The 19676-nt window shown below is 49.3% G+C and overlaps 1 protein-coding gene across 1 annotated transcript; it reads right to left on the bottom strand.

Moving 5' to 3' along the window:
* Nucleotides 1–8124: 8124 nt before the first annotated feature.
* Nucleotides 8125–18196, bottom strand: LRRC4B (leucine rich repeat containing 4B). The gene is made up of 2 exons (XM_038125950.1): nt 17891–18196; nt 8125–10005 (listed from the first exon to the last, which is right to left on the bottom strand). The coding sequence occupies exons 1-2, from the start codon at nt 18152–18154 to the stop codon at nt 8257–8259; spliced, it is 2013 nt and encodes a 670-aa protein (XP_037981878.1). The 5' UTR covers nt 18155–18196; the 3' UTR covers nt 8125–8256.
* Between the last annotated feature and the right edge of the window lie 1480 nt (nt 18197–19676).

The raw sequence follows: 19676 nt of genomic DNA, 5'->3' as shown, positions 1-19676 counted from the left end.
CCCAGGCTGGGAAAGGGCTGTCACCGGAGCCTCCTCCATGGCCCTGGGATGAGGGAGGGCTCTGAGCCACGGGGCTGCTCTGAGGAATGCCCACGCCTTTGTCCTCTCTGCAGCTGGCCAAGGACAGCAGCAGGGCTGAACAGTTCGTGCTGGCCAGCCAGCCCTACCTGCTGAGCCCACAGGCCCCGCTGCGAGAGGCGGCCCTCAGGTTCTTTGGTGAGTCCCAGTCCCCAGGGTCCCTCTTGGGGCAGCCTGGCCCTGTCCCCCCAGCCCTGGGGCTGCCACGGGCAGGACCTCGGCCTCCCTGTGCCCCCCTGCCATCACAGGTGGCTTTGGTGGCCACCTTGCCTGGTTCCACCCCCAGGCTGATGAGGGGAGGGCAGGGGGGCCATGCTGCTGGGGAGCAGGGGCTGATGGAGCTCTGTGCCCAGGGCTGGCTGCACGACACCTGACAGAGGAGAACGAGGAGACCATGGCTGCCGTCCTCTCGAGTGAGTGGGGAGCCTTGGGGGATCTGAGGGGGTCTCGGCCCACACGCAGGGCCTCATCCGGACTCCGTTTCTGTTGTAGAACTTGGCGCAATGAAAGCACGGGACAAGGATCCCTCCATCCGTTCCCTGGCAGCTCAGACCAGCCTGATCCTCGACTCTCTGAGGGAGCAGCGAAAATCAGGATTCTCCCTGCGCGTGCTGTGCTGCTGAGCGGAGAGGGACCTTCACACCAGGCTTGCCAGGGACACCAACTCCACACCAGGTGTGCAAAGGATGCCCTGGCTGTCCAAAGTCCCTCTCAAAGCGCAGCCATGACCGGTAGGGATCCATTCCCCACCGCCCCCGAGCGTGGCGTGAGGTGGCCTGGAGTCACCCCGGGGTGGTGGCCAGTCCCCTCCTGGCTCCTGCCCACCCTTAGCCCTGCTGCTCTTTTGCCTGCCTCTCCCAGGCTGGTCAAAATGAGAGCAGAGATCCAGGTGCCAGTCCTGGGCAAGCTGCTGGGACATCTTTTCAAGGCATTCAAGACACAAAATTTATGGCTCTTGATGGCCTCTGCAGCCGCTCCAAGTTCGTCTGCCGGCAGGAAAGTAAGAGGAGCTGTGGTGGCCACGTGCCCCCGATGCATCTGCTGGTCTTTTCAGGCTCGTGTGGGCTCTGATTCTGTCACAGAACGTGAAATATTCTGAAATATCTGAAATTTTGCAGGCCACAGAGAAGGATCCTTGGCGCCTGGACCTGGCTGTCTAAAATCCTTGGGGAGGAGTCGGTGTGGCTGGATCCAAGCCCAGCCACAGGCTGCTCTGAACCCCCTCTAATTCTATAAATTTAATTACTTTATACATGTAATTTATATCAATAAAGAAGAAATATAAATTACATTTGTTAGTAACATATGTATATTAGGAACATATATCTTTTAAAATGAAATAAGCAACAAATGGTGGGAAAAATGAAGGGAGAAAGGGGAAGGAAACGTGAAGGGGAAAAGAGCGGGAAACGTGAGGGGAGAAAATGGGGGAAATGTGAGGGGACAAAAGGCAGCAAATTGAAGGCAAAAAGGAAAATAAACTTGAGCGAAATGAACGGGAAATGAGAGGAAGAAAAGGTATGAAATAAGGGGAGAAATGGGTGGGAAACGTGAGGGGAGAAAGGGGAGGGAAACGTGAGGGGAGAAAGGGGAGGGAACCATGAGAGGAAAAAGGGCGGGAAACGTGAGGGGAGAAAAGAGCGGGAAATGTGAGGGGAGAAAGCAGGAGACGTGAGGGGGAAAAGTGTGTGAAACATGAGAAGGAAAAGCTGGGAAATAGAAGGCAAGAAGGACAGTAAACGGGAGTGAAAAGGACAGGAAATGAGAGGAAGAAAAGGTATGAAACAGAAGGGGAGAAAAGGGTTGGAAAGGTGAGGGGAGAAAATGGGGGAAACATGAGGGGAGCAAAGGGAGGAAACGTGAGGGGAGAAAGGGGGGAAAGGTGAGGGGAAAGAAAGGTGGAAAATGGAAGGGAAAAAGGAAAGTAAACTGGAGTGAAAAGGACTCACTCGATGAGGGAAATTAGAGGAAGGAAAGGTAGGAAACAGAAGGAGAGTAAAGGGAAACGTGAGGGGAAAAAGAGCAGGAAACATGAGGGGAGAAAATGGGGGGAACATGAGGGGACAAAAGGCAGCAAATTGAAGGCAAAAAGGAAAGTAAACTTGAGTGAAAGGGACAGGAAATGAGAGGAAGAAAAGGTATGAAATAAGGGGAGAAATGGGTGGGAAACGTGAGGGGAGAAAGGGGAAGGAACCATGAGGGGAAAAAGGGCGGGAAACGAGAGGGGAGAAAATGGGGGAAAGATGAGGGGGAAAAGCTGGGAAATAGAAGGCAAGAAGGACAGTAAACTTGAGGAAAAAGGACAGGAAATGAGAGGAAGAAAAGGTATGAAACAGAAGGGGGAAAATGTGGGAAACATGAGGGAAGAAAGGGGCAGGATACGTGAGGAGAAAAAGGGTGGAAAACATGAGGGGAGAAAAGAGCGGGAAACGTGAGGAGAAAGAAAGAGAAAGAAAGGTGGGAAATGGAAGGCAAAAAGGACAGTAAATTTGAGTGAAAACAGTGGGAAATGAGGGAAGAAAAGGTATGAACAAGGAGAGAAAACGTGGGAAAAATGAGGGGAGAAAGAGCAGGAAACATGAGGGGAAAAAGACAGGAAACAGGAGGAAAAATGAGTGTAAAGGATAAAGGGGAAAAATGCAGACAACACAAGGCCAAAAATGATGGGAAATGTAAAGGGACAGAAGGGCGGGAAGCATGACAGGAAAAATGGTGGGAAACTTGAGGGGAAAAGGGTGGGAAATGAGAGTAAAAAAGGGAAAATGGCGAGAAAAATGACCAAAAAAGAGCCCTGGCGTGCTTTGTTTCCTTAAAGCTGCCATGGCCACAGCGAGTCCTCGCACTGGATTCTGAGGGGATTTGGGGGGGTCCTGCTTGGATGTGTATTTGTGTATATTTGGGGGATCTCAGACCCCCTCCCCAAATCGTAAGACTCCCCCAAATCACACTTCAGGGTCCCTTTTTTGAGGAGAGGTCCACAAATTTGTTCCATTTTTGGAGTGGGGTTGCACCTTTGGGACCCTTTTTGGGTTAGTCCAAATTTTTTGGGGTTCCCTCTTTTGGGTGGGAGGGTCACGCCTTTGGGACCCTAAATTTTGGGGGTAAGGTTGCACTCTAGGGTCCCTTTTTTTGGGAAGGGGTCCCCAGATTTGGGGGGAGTTTCTATTTTTGGGTTGGGGTGGCACCCTTGGGAACCTTTTTTGGGGGGGTTAATTTTTTGGGGGGTCCCCAATTTTGGGGGGGTTTGCACCTATGGGAACCCAAATTTTGGGGAGGGGTCATATCCTTAGGACCCTTTTTTTTGCATGGGAGACCCCAAATTTTGGGGGGGGGTTTCCATCTTTGGGGGGTGTCACGCCCTTGGGAACCCAAATTTTGGGGGGGTCGCACTCCAGGGACACTTTTTGGAGGGCGTACCCCAATTTCTTGGGGGCGTCCTTTTATTTAGGGGCGTGCTGCACCCTTGGGACCCCAGTTTTTTTGGGGGGGTCGCACCCCTGGGACTCCAATTTTTGGGGAGGGTCCCATTTTGGGCCCCCCCCCCTTCCCCGATCCCGTTTTTTCCGGTGGGAGGGGCGCGATTCTCGCTGTTACCGTTGCCAAGGGAACCTTCCTGTTCCCGTTCCCATGGCAACCGCCGTTCTCCCAACACGCGCCCCTCCCTGCGCGACGCCGTTCCCGTTACCATGGGAACCACCCCCTCCGCTGTTCCCACGGTTACGCTTCCTCCCCCCGCGCCGCTGTCACCATGGCAACCCCGCATTCTTCCCCCTCCCTCCGCGCCGTTCCCATGGGAACGGGAACAGCCGAGCGAGGAGGGACCCCCCCCGGGACTCGGGGCGGTTTTGGGGCGGTTTTAGGAGATTTTGGGTCTATTTAGGATTTTTTGGGGGGAATTCAGGGGGATTTTGGTGGTTTTGGGGCGGTTTTTGAGGGTTTTGGGGTATTTTTGGGTATTTTTGAGTGGGTTTTGGGTATTTTTTCGGTAATTCTTGGGGTATTTTAGGGACGATCTCAGGATATTTTGGGGTGGGTTTGGGGTATTTTGGGGGGAAATTGGGATTTTGGTGGTTTTGGGGTATTTTAAGTGATTTTGGGGCGTTTTTAGGGAATTTTGGGGGTGTTTTTAGGATATGTTGGGGCGATTTTTAGGGTATTTTAGGGTGGTTTCAGGGTTTTTGGAGGGATTTTTTGGCAGGTTTTGGGGTATTTTTGGTGTAGTTTTAATGAGTTTTTGGGGGTAATTTTGGGATATTTTAGGCGCGTCTTTTGGGGATTTTTTGGGGTTTTTGGGGTGGTTTTGGTGAGGAGTTTGGTCTATTTTTGAGGAGCATTTTTAGGGGAGTTTTGGGGTGGTTTGGGGGGCTCATTTGGGGTATTTTGGTGTCGTTTTTGGAGTATTTTTGCTGTGGGGTTTTTTGGCATTTTGGGGGTAATTTTGGTGTGAGTTTTGGGATCTTTTGGGTCGGTTTTGGGGTATTTTTGGTGCAGTTCTGGAGTATTTTGGGGTGAGATTTTCAGCCATTTTTGAAGCAGGTTTTGGGTCTTTTCGGGGCGATTTTGGGCTATTTTTGAAGCAGTTTTTTGATGTGGTTTTGGGTGAGGTTTGGGAGGATTTTGGGGGTGGTTTTTGGGTATTTTTGGGGTGGTTTTGGGGCAATTCTGGAGTGTTTTCAGCCACGCTAAGACACATCCCAGTCCAGGGTCATTCACACCCCAAAACCACCCAAAATTACCCCAAAAATACCCTACAACCACCCCCAAACCCCCAAAACCATACAAAGACCACCCTAAAACCACAAAAAAAACCCAAATCACCCCAAAAAATGCCCTAAAACCACCCCAAAACCCCTCCAACCCATCCTAAACCACCCCAAAATCATCCAGAGCCAACCCAAACCACCCCGAAGCCGCCCCAAAATCCACAAAACCCGGCCGAAAATCCCCTAAAAGCACCCAAAACCACCTCGAAACAATCCAAAGCCACCCCGAACCACCCGAACCCACACCAAAATCACCCAAAAACTACAAAAACCACCCCAGACCCAACCAAACCCACCCCAAACCCGTCCTAAACCTCCCCAAACCCATCCTAAACCACCCCAAACCCCTCAAACCCATCGTAAACCTCCCAAAACCACCCAAAACCACTCCAAATCACCCCGAAACCACCCCAAACCCGTTCTAAACCCACCCCTAAACCCAGCCCAAACCCATCCCAACCCCTAAACCAGGCCCAAATCCCCTCAAACCCACCCCAAACCCACCCCAACCCTAAGCCCGGCCCAAATCCCATCAAACCCAGCCCAAACCCACCCCTAAACCCAGCCCAAATCCCCTCAAACCCGCCCTAAACCCGCCCCAAACCCACCCCAAACCCATCCTAACCCCTAAACCAGCCCCAAACCCACCCTAAACCCATCCCAAACCCACCCCAAACCACCCCTAAACCCAGCCCAACCCCTAAACCAGGCCCAAATCCTTTCAAACTCGCCCCAAACCACCCCAAACCCAGCCCAACCCCTAAACCAGGCCCAGATCCCCTCAAACCCACCCGAAACCACCCCAAACCCACCCTAAACCCGCCCCAAACCCCCCCCCAAGCCCATCCTAACCCCTAAACCCGGCCCAAATCCCCTCAAACCCACCCCAAACCGCCCCAAACCCACCCCAAAACCAACCATAAACCCACCACAACCTCTAAACCAGGCCCTAATCCCCTCAAACTCAGCCTAAACCACCCCTAAACCCATCCCAAAACCAACCCAACCCCTAAACCCAGCCCAAACCCATCCTAAACCCCGCCCAAATCCCATCAAACCTACCCCAAACCCACCCCAAACCCATCCCAAACCCATCCTAACCCCTAAACCAGCCCCAAACCCACCCTAAACCCACCCCAAACCCACCCTAAACCCGCCCCAAACCCACCCCAAGCCCATCCTAACCCCTAAACCAGGCCCAAATCCCCTCAAACCCACCCCAAACCCACCCCAAACCACCCCAAACGCCCCCTAAACCCCCCCCAAGCCCAGCCTAACCCCTAGGCCCGGCTTTGAGAGCCGCTGCCCGCCCTGCCCGTGCCCGGCGCCGTTGGAAACACCCGCTGGGTTTTTATTAAAGTAGGAAAGTTTCGCTTCTTTTCGGCCGCGGCGAATTAAAAAATCCCCCCCCGGCCCCTCCCCCACCCTCCCCTCCCCCACCCCGACCCCCCTCCCCCCCCCCACCCCCTTTTTGCGCTTCGCGTCCCCTCCCCCACCCCCATTTTTGGGGGTTCCCCCCCATTTTTGGGGTCAATTTTTGGGGGTTTGGGGTCCAATTTTTGGGGCCGGGGGCGTTTCTGGAATTGGGGGGGGGGGGTTGGGGGGTCCCCGCCCCCCATTTTTTGGGGGGGGGTCCCCTCATTTCCCCCCCTCCCCCATTTTTCCTCCATTTTGGGGGGGTTCAAACCTTAATTTGGGGGGGGGGGGTCCCTCACCCCAATTTTTTGGGGGGGGCTCCAAATTTTCATTTTGGGGGGGGGGTTCCGAACCCCAATTTTGGGGGGGGTCCCATCTTATTTTGGGGGAGGGGTCCCCACATTTCCCCCCTATTTTTGGGGGGGTTCAACTCCGAGTCCGCAGGGGGGGGGGTCCCGCACCCCAAATTTTTTTTGGGGGGGGTCAGCTCCAAGTCCGTGGTTTCGGGGGGGGTTCCCACCCCCCCCCATTTTTGGGGGGCTCCTCTTCAGCTCCGCAGATGAGGGGGGGTCCCGCACCCCAAATTCTTGGGGGGGGGGCAGCAACAGGTCCAAAGTTCGGGGGGGTCCCGCACCCCAAATTGTTTTTGGGGGGGGGGTTTCAGCTCCAGGTCCGTGGTTTTGGGGGGGTCCAACCCCCATTTTTGGGGGTTCCCCCCCCATTTTTGGGGCTCTTCATCTCCAAGTCCGTAGTTCGGGGATTGGGGGGGTCCCCCCTATTTTTTGGGGGGGGTCTTCCCATTTTTGGGGTTCTCCATCTCATCCAACACCGATTCAGGGTGGGGGTCCCCAATTTTTTTGGGGGTCTCCTTCAGGTCCGCAGTTCCGGGGGGGGTTCCCCTAAATTTCCGAGGGGGTCCCCTAAATTTTTTTTGGGGGGGGGTTCCCCCGCAATTTTAGGGTTTCTCCATAAATTTTTTTAGGGTTTTCCCCATTTTTTAGGGGTTTTCTCCCATTTTCTTTAGGGTTTTTCCCAATTTTTTTTAGGGTTTCCCGCACATTTTGGGGGGGAATTTTCTCCCACGTTTTTTTGGGGTTTCCCCCAATTTTTGGGGGGATTTTCCTCCACATTTTTTTGCCCTTTCCCCCTCCATTTTTAAGAGTTCCCCTCATATTTTTTTAAGTTTTCCCCCATAATTTTCCACAGCATTTCCCCCACATTTTGGGATTTTTCCCCCCTTTTTTCCAGGAGTTTTTCCCACATTTTTTGGTGATCTTCCCACTCGTTTTTTGAGGATTTCCCTCCACATTTTTCAGGAATTTCCCCCCCATTTTTCCGTGATTTCCCTCCACATTTTGGGTGACTTTCCTCCAAATTTTTTAGGATATTCCCCCACATTTTTCAGAAGTCTCGTCCCCGTTTTTTAGGAGTTTCCCCCATTTTTTTCCGGCGTCTCCCCCCCATTTTTTTATTATTTCCCCCCCATTTTTTAGGAGTTTCCCCCACATTTTCGGGGGATTTTCCTCCACTTTTTTTTTTGAAGTTTCCCCCCTTTTTTACGACTTTCCCCCTTATTTTTGGGAATTTCCCTCCACGTTTTCAAGGAGTCTCCCCCAATTTTTTTTAGGAGCGCCCCTCACACTTCTCAGAGTCTCCCCCACTTTCTCTCGCCGTCTCCCCCAATTTTTTTGGAGATTCCCCCACATTTTTCCGGCGTCTCCCCCCAATTTTTTAGGGGTTTCCCCCTCTCCTTTCCAGCAGTTTTTCCACACATTTTCCAGGAGTTTCCCCCACATTTTCGGGGGTTTTTTTTCCCCCTTTTTCCACGTCCATCTCCCACCTCCTCCAGAGTCTCCCCCACATTTTTCCCCCCCTCTTTTTTTTTTTTTTTTTAAATTCCTCTCCCCCCAAATTTTTATTCCCGCCTGGATTTTCGGGGCTGGGGTGGGCTCGGGAAAGGGGGGGGAGGGTTTGGGTTCGTTCCGCCCCCCCAAAATCCTCAGATCTGCGTCTCCTGCACGTTCTCCTTGGAGGGGCTCTTGAAGAGCAGCGGCTCGTGCACCGAGTTGAGCAGCGGCGTCTTCCCGCAGCCCAACGCCGCCGCCGGGCCCCCGTAGTGGGCGGCCAGCGCCGCGTACCTGTCCAGGTGCTCCCTCTCCAACGCCGGCAACGCCAGCCGGCTGTCCCCACCCGTCCCGGCGCCGCCGCCGGGGCCGCCGCCGCCGCCGCCCCCGGCGGGACCTCCGGCCAGCTCGTCCTCGACGTTGACGATCTCCACGGCGCGCGCGGGGCCGCCGCGGTGCTTGTGGCGCTGGTGCTGCTTGCGGAGCTTGTAGAAGGCCACCAGCATGACGGCGGCCATGAAGGTGATGGCCACGAAGCAGCCGATGATGATCTTGGTGGTCTTCAAGACGTCGTCCAAATCTTGGAGGCCTCCCCCGGCCGCCGCGCCGGCCGCCGCCGCCGTGATGGGCACGGTGAAGGGCTTGCCGGTGGCGCGCGTGGCCGGGGCGGCCGTGGAGGCGCCGGCCGGCTCCCAGCCGGCCGCCGTGGGCGCGGCGGGCGTTTGGGGGGCTTGGTCGTCGCCGCCGGCGCCCTCGGTGGTCTCCACGGTGACCGTGGTGAAGTAGGTGTAGCCGGTGGCCGCCGCGGCGGCCGCGGCGGCCGCGGCGGCGTCGGCGGCCGAGACGTTGAGCGTGGCGGTGGCCGTGGTGTTGCCGGCGGCGTTGGTGACCATGCAGGTGTACTGGCCGGTGTCCTGCACGGTGACGTTGGTGAAGTTGAGCGTGCCGTCGTGCAGCACCGAGATGCGCACGCGGTACGAGCCGTGCGTCATCAGCGTCCCGTTGGGCGTCAGCCAGTTGACCGACGTCATGGCCGTGCCCGTGCGGCACTTGAGCTCGGCCGCCATGCCCTCGGTGACGTTGAGGTCGGCCGGCGGCTCCACGATGACCGGCGCGTAGCAGGTGAAGTGGCCGGGCTCCAGCTCGCCCAGGTAGCGGCCGCGCAGCGCCGGCGGCGCGTGGCAGCGGGCGCAGCAGCTGGTGTTGCTGGGCACGGTCTCGCGCAGCCACCAGCTGAGCCACAGCACGTCGCAGTCGCAGCGCCAGGGGTTGTGGTGCAGGTGCACGCGCTCCAGCCGGTGCAGCGGCGCGAAGAGGTCGTGCGGCAGCGAGGCCAGGTCGTTGTGCGCCAGGTTCAGCTCCTCCAGCGCCTTCAGGTCGTCGAAAGCGTTGCGCTCCACCGCCGCCACCCGCGCGTGCATCAGCCACAGCTTCCGCAGGCTGCCCAGGCCCTGGAAGGAGCCCGGCCGCACCCGGCCCAGCCGGTTCCCCGACAGCTCCAGCTCCTCCAGCCTCACCAGCGCCGTCAGGTTGGGGATCTCCTTGAGGTTGCACATGCCCAGGTTGAGGTAGCGCAGGTTGACCAAGCCCTCGAAGGCGGCCTCGGAGATGTACTCGAGGCGCTTGAGCTCGCCCAGGTCGAGGCGGCGCAGCGAGGGCACGCGGTTGAAGGCGTAGCTGGGGATGCTCTCGATGGGGTTGTTCCTCAGCCAGAGCTCGCGGAGCTTGGACAGGTACTCGAAGGCCTGCGTGGGCACCGTGGTCAGGCGGTTGTCGAAGAGCTCCAGCGTGTTGAGGTTGGGCAGCCCGTTGAAGGCGCCCACCTCCACCTTGCGCACCAGGTTGCGGCTGAGCTGGAGGATCTCCAGGTGGCGGAGGTGCTTGAAGGTGTCGGTGCGGATCACCTGCGCGGGGAGGTAAGCGGGTCGGTCATCGTAATTAGCGGCGAGGGGTTCGGTTGGTTTTTGTCATTTTAATTAAGGAGAACCAAAGTTTGGTTGGTTTGGTAATTTTAATTAATGAGAACCAACAAAGATTGGTCGGTTTGGTAATTTTAATTAATGAGAACCAACAAAGATTGGTCGGTTTGGTCATTTTAATTAATGAGAACCAACAAAGATTGGTCGGTTTGGTCATTTTAATTAAGGAGAAGCACCAAAGATTGGTTGGTTTGTAATGATAATTAAGGAGAACCACCAAAGTTGGGTTCATTTGGTAATTATAATTAAGGAGAAGCAAAGATGGGCTGGTTTGGTAATTACAATTAAGGAGAAGCACTAAAAGTGGGTTCATTTCGTAATTATAATTAAGGAGAAGCACCAAAGGTTGGTTGGTTTGGTAATTTTAATTAAGGAGAACCACCAAAGATGGGTTGGTTTGGTCATTTTAATTAAGGAGAACCAAAGATTGGTTTGCTTGGTAATTTTAATTAAGGAGAACCAAAGATTAGTTGGTTTGTAATGATAATTAAGGAGAACCACCAAAGATGGGTTCATTTGGTAATTGTAATTAAGGAAAACCAAAGTTTGGTTGGTTTGGTAATTTTAATTAATGAGAACCACCAAAGGTTGGTTGGTTTGGTAAATTTAATTATGGAGAAGCACCAAAGATGGGTTCATTTGGTAATTGTAATTAAGGAGAACCAAAGGTTGGTTCATTTGGTAATTTTAATTAAGGAGAACCAAAGGTTGGTTGGTTTGGTAATTACAATTAAGAAGAACCACCAAAAGTGGGCTTGTTTCATAATTATAATTAAGGAGAACCAAAGGTTGGTTCGTTTGTTAATTACAATTAAGGAGAAGCACCAAAGATGGGTTGGTTTGGTAATTGTAATTAAGGAGAACCAAAGATTGGTTTGCTTGGTAATTTTAATTAAGGAGAACCAAAGATTAGTTGGTTTGTAATGATAATTAAGGAGAACCACCAAAGATGGGTTTATTTGGTAATTTTAATTAAGGAGAAGCACCAAAGATTGGTTGGTTTGGTAATTTTAATTAAGGAGAAGCACTAAAAGTGGGCTTGTTTCGTAATTATAATTAATGAGAACCAACAAAGATTGGTTGGTTTGGTAATTTTAATTAATGAGAACCACCAAAGTTTGGTTGGTTTGGTAATTTTAATTAGGGACAACCAAAGATTGGTTCGTTTGTTAATTACAATTAAGGAGAACCACCATAAAAGTATTTTTTCTTGTGGAGAAGTTTCCATTCTATTAATAAATAATTAGCAAATAATTTATTCGTACGGACTTTAGCATGCGTTTTAATACCTTAGCATGGACTTTAATACTTTAGCCCAGAGTTTAATACTTCAGCATCGACTTTTAATAGTTCAGCACAGACTTTAATACTTTAGGATGGACTTTAATACTTTAGCCCAGAGTTTAGCATGGGCTTTAATATTTTAGCGCGGACTTTAATACTTTAGCGTGGACTTCAGCACAGACTTTAATACTTCAGCATGGATTTTAATACCTCAGCACGGACTTTAGCACGGCCTTTGACACTTTAGCACAGACTTTAATACCTTAGCATGAACTTTAATGTTTTAGCACAGAGTTTAGCACAGACTTTAATACTTCAGCATGGATTTTACTACTTTAGCATGGAGTTTAATGCTTTAATATGGATTTTAATACTTTATCGCAGACTTTAATACTTTCACATGGATTTTAATACTTCAGCACAGATTTTAGCACAGAATTTCATACTTCAGCATGGACTTTAATACCTTAGCACGGACTTTAATACTTCAGCATGGACTTTCATACCTTAGCATGGACTTTAATACTTTACCGTGGTCTTTAATGCTTTACTTTAGCACAGAGTTTAATACTTTAGCACGGACTCTATTACTTCAGGACAGACTTTGATACTTTCACACGGACTTTAATACCTTAGCACCGAGTTTATTACTTCAGGACAGACTTTGTTACTTTAGTATGGGCTTTAAGACCTTAGCACGGACTTTAGCACGGACTTTAATACTTTAGCACGGACTTTAATACTTTAGCACGGACTTTCGCACGGACTTTAATACTTCAGCACGGACTTTAATACTTTAGCACGGATTTTAATACCTTAGCACAGGGTTTAATACTTTAGCACGGACTTTAATACCTTAGCACCGAGTTTATTACTTCAGGACAGACTTTGTTACTTTAGTACGGGCTTTAAGACCTTAGCATGGACTTTAGCACGGACTTTAATATTTCAGCACAGAGTTTAATACCTTAGCACGGACTTTAGCACAGAATTTAATACTTTAGCATGGACTTTAATACCTTAGCACAGAGTTTAATACTTCAGCGTGGTCTTTAATGCTTTCCTTTAGCACAGAGTTTAATACTTTAGCACGGACTTTATTACTTCAGGACAGACTTTGATACTTTCACACGGACTTTAATACCTTAGCACCGAGTTTATTACTTCAGGACGGACGTTGACACTTTAGCACGGACTTTAATGCTCGAGCACAGATTTTAGCGCGGACTTTAAGACTTTAGGATGGACTTTAATACCTTAGCACTGAATTTAATTAATGCTTTAGCACAGACTCCAGCACAGACTTTAGCACGGAAATTAGCACGAACTTCAACACTTTAGGATGGACTTTAGTACTTCAGTGTGGACTTTAGTAGTTTAGCTCGGAATTTAATACCTTAGCACGGACTTTAGCACGGACTTTGATACTTTAGGACGGACTTTAACACATTAGCACGGACTTTAATTAACATTTTAGCACGGACTTCAGCACAGCCGTTAATATTTTAGCGCAGATGTTGATCCTTTAACACTTCAGCACGTACTTTAATACTTTAGGACGGATTTGAATACTTCAGCGCGGACTTTAGCACGGACTTTAACACAGACTTTAATATTTTAGCACGGGTTTTAATACCTCAGCACGGACTTGAATACTTTAAGATGGATTTGAATACTTCAGCACGGACTTTAGCCCAAACCTTAATACTCCAGCATGAACTCATGGACTTTAATACTTTAACACGGACTTTAATACCTCAGCACCGACTTTATTACTTCAGGACGGACATTGATACTTTAGCACGGACTTTAATGCTCGAGCACAGATTTTAGCGCGGACTTTAAGACTTTAGGATGGACTTTAATACTTTAGGACAGACTTTAATACCTTAGCACTGAATTTAATTAATGCTTTAGCACAGACTCCAGCACAGACTTCAGCATGGAAATTAGCATGAACTTTAACACTTTAGGATGGATTTTAGTACTTCAGTGTGGACTTTAGTAGTTTAGCTCGGAATTTAATACCTTAGCACGGACTTTAGCACGGACTTTGATACTTTAGGACGGACTTTAACACATTAGCACGGACTTTAATTAACATTTTAGCACGGACTTCAGCACAGCCGTTCATATTTTAGCGCAGATGTTGATACTTTAACACTTCAGGACATACTTTAATACTTTAGGACGGATTTGAATACTTCAGCACAGACTTTAACACAGACTTTAACAGAGACTTTAATATTTTAGCATGGATTTTAATCCCTTAGCATGGACTTGAATACTTTAAGATGGATTTGAATACTTCAGCACGGACTTTAGCAAGAACCTTAATACTCCAGCATGAACTCATGGACTTTAATACTTTCACACGGACTTTAATACCTCAGCACCGACTTTATTACTTCAGGACAGACATTGATACTTTAGCACGGACTTTTAATACTCTAGCACAGATTTTAGCGCGGACTTTAATACTTTAGGACAGACTTTAATACCTCAGCATAGAATTTAATTAATGCTTTAGCACAGGCTTCAGCACAGACTTTAGCACGGACTTTAGCACGAACGTTAACACTTTAGGATGGATTTTAATACTTCAGCATGGCCTTGAATACTTTAGCACAGGTTTTAATACCTTAGCACGGACTTTAGCACAGACTTTGATACTTTAGCATGGACTTTAATACTTTAGCACAAACTTTAATACTTCAGTGTGGACTTCAATATTTTAGTACAGACTTTAATTAATACTTTAGCAGGACTTTAGCACGAATGTCGATATTTTAGGATGGATTTGAATACTTCAGTGTGGACTTTAACACAAACCTTAATACTCTAGCATGAACTGATGGACTTTAATACTTCAGCGCTGATTTTAATACCTCAGCACCGACTTTAGCACAGACTTTGATACTTTAGGATGGATTTGAATACTTCAGCATGGCTTTATTACTTCAGCACGGATTTTAATACCTTAGCATGGACTTTGATACTGTAGGATGGATTTGAATACTTCAGCATGGCCTTGAATACTTAAGCACGGGTTTTAATACCTTAGCACAGACTTTAGCACGGACTTTAATACTTCAGCATGGATTTTAATACTTCAGCATGGCCTTTAATACTTTAGCACAAACTTTAATACTTCAGTGTGGACTTCAATATTTTAGTACAGACTTTAATTAATACTTTAGCAGGACTTTAGCACGGACTTTAATACTGTAGGATGGATTTGAATACTTCAGCATGGCTTTTAATACTTTAGCACGGATTTTAATACCTTAGCACGGACTTTAGCACGAACGTCGATACTTTAGGATGGATTTGAATACTTCAGTGTGGACTTTAACACGAACCTTAATACTCTAGCATGAACTCATGGACTTTAATACTTCAGCGCTGATTTTAATACCTTAGCACCGACTTTAGCACAGACTTTGATACTTTAGGATGGATTTGAATACTTCAGCATGGCTTTAATACTTCAGCACGGATTTTAATACCTTAGCACGGACTTTGATACTGTAGGATGGATTTGAATATTTCAGCGTGGCCTTTAATACTTTAGCACAGATTTTAATACCTTAGCACGGACTTTAGCACGGACTTTAATACCTTAGCACGGATTTTAATAGCTTAGCGCGGATTTTAATACCTTAGCACCGACTTTAGCACGGACTTTAACACTTTAGGACGGACTTTAACACTTTAGGACGGACTTTAACACTTTAGGACGGACTTTAATTAACATTTTAGCACGGACTTCAGCACAGCCGTTCATATTTTAGCGCGGGTGTCGATACTTTAATACTTGAGCTCGGAATTTAATACTTCAGCACGGACTTCAATATTTAAACACAGACTTTAATTAATGCTTTAGCACCGATTTTAATGCTTTAGGACCGACTTTAATTAATATTCAGGGCTGATTTTAATTCTTATGGACTTTAACGCCACAAACTCTTTCCCGAAAAAGCTTTAAATTTTTCTTCAGATTTTCGAATCTTTAGAAAAATTTTTAAAACCCCAAACTTTTACTTTCTATTAAAAGGAAACAAGTATTAAAAGATTTAAAAGCAATCATTGAAATACTTAAAAAAATTTAAGTAGAAAAAAAAATGGAAATAAATTTTTTATTAATAAAAAATTTAAATAATACTTTAAAAGAATTTTAATATTTTAAAATATGCAAATAAAATTTTAAATAAACTATTTATTTAACTATTTTAAAATGTAAGTTTAAAAAAGTCAAAATGTCTACTAATAAAAATAAATGAAATAAAAATAAACCAAAAGCATTTATTTAAATATTTAGAATTATATAAAATTCAAACAATCTAAAAATCAAAAAAAAATTTTAAAGTTTAAAACTAGGACATTAGAATATTAAAATATTAAAAATATTAAAACTATTTTAAAATTAAAATAGTAAAGTATATTTATATTTGAATACCAAAGGAAATATTAATTATTACAATATTAAGACATTAAAATATTGACAATATTAAGAGCATTAAAAGTATTAACAATATTTAAAATCTTTAAAAATTTAACATACTAAAATTTAAAATATTCAAGTCAATTATCATTAAAATATTAAAGAAAATTAAAATATTTTAAATATTTTAAATATTAAAAATATGAACTATGAGAAATATCGAAATTCTTAAAACACAGAAACATAAAAATATTAAACAGATGAAAACATGGAAAACATTAAACACAAAAACATTTTTAAAAATTACGGATATTTTTAAAAATTAACCCTTTCCCCGCCGTGCTCCAGTGGAATTTGGAATTCCCAGTCCCACCTGGCCGTGGTTCTCCTGCAGGTGTTCACCGAGAGCACCTCGCTCATTAACATATTTCTAAATATTTTAATATTTTATAGATTTAACCCCTTCCTGCCCGCGTCGCGGCGCGTTCCCCACCTGGCCGTGGTTCTCCTGCAGGTTCAGGTAGCGCGTGTTCACCCAGGGCACCTGGCTCATTTACATATTTTTGAATATTTAAATATTTCAGACAGTTAACCCTTTCCTGCCCGTGTCGCGGCGCGCTCCCCACCTGGATGTGGTTCTCCTGCAGGTTCAGGTAGCGCGTGTTCACCGAGATGCTCTGCGGCACCTCGCTCATTTACATATTTTTGAATATTTTAATATTTTACAGAATTAACCCTTTCCTGCCCGCGTCGCTGCGCGTTCCCCACCTGGCCGTGGTTCTCCTGCAGGTTCAGGCAGCGCGTGTTCACCGAGATGCTCTCTGGCACCTCCCTCATTTACATATTTTTGAATATTTTAATATTTTATAGAATTAACCCCTTCCTGCCCGTGTCGCGGCGCGTTCCCCACCTGGCTGTGGTTCTCCTGCAGGTTCAGGTAGCGCGTGTTCACCGAGATGCTCTGCACCTCCTCGCTCATTTACATATTTTTGAATATTACAATTTTTCAGATAGTTAACCCTTTCCTGCCCGTGTCGCGGCGCGTTCCCCACCTGGATGTGGTTCTCCTGCAGGTTCAGGCGGCGCGTGTTCACCGAGGGCACCTCGCTCATTTACATATGTTAAATATTACCAATATTTTATAAATTTAACCCCTTCCTGCCCGTGTCGCGGCGCGCTCCCCACCTGGCCCTTTCCTGCCCGCGTCGCGGCGCGCTCTCCACCTGGATGTGGTTCTCCTGCAGGTGTTCACCGAGAGTACCTTGCTCATTTACATATTTTTAAATATTTAAATATTTTATAGAATTAACCCCTTCCTGCCCGCGTCGCGGCGCGCTCCCCACCTGGCCGTGGTTCTCCTGCAGGTTCAGGCGGTGCGTGTTCACCAAGATGCTCTGCGGCACCTCGCTCATTTACATATTTTTGAATATTTTAATATTTTAGATAGTTAACCCTTTCCTGCCCGTGTCGCGGCGCGCTCCCCACCTGGATGTGGTTCTCCTGCAGGTTCAGGTAGCGCGTGCTCACCGAGATGCTCTGCGGCACCTCGCTCATTTACATATGTTAAATATTACCAATATTTTTATTAATTTAACCCTTTCCTGCCCGCGGCGCGGCGCGTTCCCCACCTGGCCGTGGTTCTCCTGCAGGTTCAGGCGGCGCGTGTTCACCCAGGGCACCTCGCTCATTTACATATGTTAAATATTACCAATATTTTAATAGATTTAACCCTTTCCTGCCCGCGTCGCGGCGCGCTCCCCACCTGGATGTGGTTCTCCTGCAGGTTCAGGCAGCGCGTGTTCACCGAGATGCTCTGCGGCACCTCACTCATTTACATATTTTTGAATATTACAATTTTTCAGATAATTACCTGGATGTGGTTCCCTTTCCTGCCCGTTAACCCCTTCCTGTCGCGGCGCGTTCCCCACCTGGATGTGGTTCTCCTGCAGGTTCAGGTAGCGCGTGTTCACCGAGATGCTCTGCGGTACCTCCCTCATTTACATATGTTACAAATTTAAATATTTTATAGAATTATTTTATAAATTTAACCCTTTCCTGCCCGTTTCGCGGCGCGCTCCCCACCTGGATGTGGTTCTCCTGCAGGTTCAGGTAGCGCGTGTTCACCGAGATGCTCTGCGGCACCTCCAGCAGCTCGCGGCGCGTGCAGATCACCCGGCTGGCCTGGTTGCTGCAGGTGCAGGCGGCCGGGCACGGCGTGGCCGAGGCCGCTCCCGCCGGCCGGGGCGCGGTGCCCACGGCCAGCAGCGCCACCAGCAGGGGCGTGGGCAGCGCCGGGGGCCACCAGCGCGGGCGCCGAGGCGGCCGGGCCATCCTAAGGGGAGCCATGGGCCAGGGGCATCGCCGGCTTCAGGGCCCCGGGTGCTGCTGGGGGGGAGAAGAGCGGGTTAGGGGGGGTCTGGGGGGGTTTTGGGGGTTTTAATGGGTGATTTGGGGGGGTTTGGGGGTTTTGAGTGGGTGATTTTGGGGGGTTTGGGGGGTCCTGAGTGGGTGATTCGGGGGGTCTGGGGGGATTTTGGGGGGGTTTTAATGGGTGATTTGGGGGGTTTGGGGGTCCTGAGTGGGTGATTTGGGGGGTCTTGGGGTCTCAAGTGGGTGATTTGGGGGGTCTTGGGGTCTCAAGTGGGTGATTCGGGGGGTCTGGGGGTCTCAGGTGGGTGATTTGGGGGTTAGGGGTGGTTTTGGGGGTTGATTTGGGGGGAGATTAAGGGCAGTTTTGGGGGGTCCTGAGTGGGTGATTTGTGGGGTCTGGGGGTCTTAGGTGGGAGATTTGGGAATTAGGGGCTGTTTTGGGGGGTCCTAAGTGGGAGATTTGGGGGGTTTGGGGGGTCCTGAGTGGGAGAGTTGGGGGTCTGAGGGGTTTAGTGGGGGTCTGGGGGGGTCTGGGGGGATTTTGGGGGGATTTGGGTCTCCAGGAGGGTCCTAAGTGGGAGACCTGGGGGTTTTGGGGGGGTTCTGTGTGGGAGATTTGGGGGGTGGGGGGGGTTCTAGGGGGTCTGGGGTCTCCTGGAGGGCCCCAAGTGGGAGATTTGGGGGGTCTGGGGGGATTTTGGGGGGATTTTGGTCTCCTGGAGGGTCCTAAGTGGGAGACCTGGGGGTTTTGGGGGGGTCCTAAGTGGGAGATTCGGGGGTTAGGGGGGTCTGGGGGGGTTTGGGGGGGTTTGGGGGGTCCTGAGTGGGAGATTTGGGGGTCTGGGGGGGTCTAGAGGGGAGATTTGGGGGGTCCCGGGGGATTTTGGGGGATCAGGGGGGGTTTGGGGGTGTCTGGGGGGGTCCCAAGGGGGATTTTGGGGTTTTGGGGGGGTCCCCAAGGGGCTGGGGTGGGGGGGGTGGGGTTCGAGGGTGCCCTGTCCACGCGCACGCGCAGGTGAGCGGCGCAGCCCCGCCCACACGAGTGTGCAAGCACAGGTGTGCAAACCCCAGCTGCCACAGGTGTGCAAACCCCACCTGTCACACACAGGTGTGCAAACCGTCCCTGCTCACACAGGTGTGCAAACCCCACCCGTCACACACAGGTGTGCAAGCCCCACCCATCACAGACCCTGCGTGTGCACACGCACAGGTGTGCAAACCGTCCCCGCTCACACAGGTGTGCAGCCCTCTCCCTGCTCACACAGGTGTGCAAACCCCACCTGTCACAGACCCTGCACGCACACACAGGTGTGCAAACCATCCCTGCACGCACAGGTGTGCAAACCATCCCTGCACGCACAGGTGTGCAAACCATCCCTGCACGCACAGGTGTGCAAACCCCACCTGTCACAGACCCGCGTGCACCCACACAGGTGTGCAAACCCCACCTGCCATAAATCCCACGTGTGCACACGCACAGGTGTGCAAACCCCACCTG

The sequence above is a fragment of the Motacilla alba genome, unplaced genomic scaffold, assembly GCF_015832195.1.
Source record: "Motacilla alba alba isolate MOTALB_02 unplaced genomic scaffold, Motacilla_alba_V1.0_pri HiC_scaffold_262, whole genome shotgun sequence".
Classification (NCBI taxonomy): Eukaryota; Metazoa; Chordata; class Aves; order Passeriformes; family Motacillidae; genus Motacilla; species Motacilla alba.
This window is presented reverse-complemented; position numbering and strand designations above follow the sequence as displayed.

Bases quoted from the DNA above. Each gene is read 5' to 3' on its own strand.
- LRRC4B (XM_038125950.1), bottom strand. From the start codon at position 18,154: ATGGCTCCCCTTAGGATGGCCCGGCCGCCTCGGCGCCCGCGCTGGTGG. The intron at 10,006-17,890 runs GTGGGGAGCGCG...CTCCCCGCGCAG, and splicing joins TGCAGGAGAACCACATCCAG to GTGATCCGCACCGACACCTT.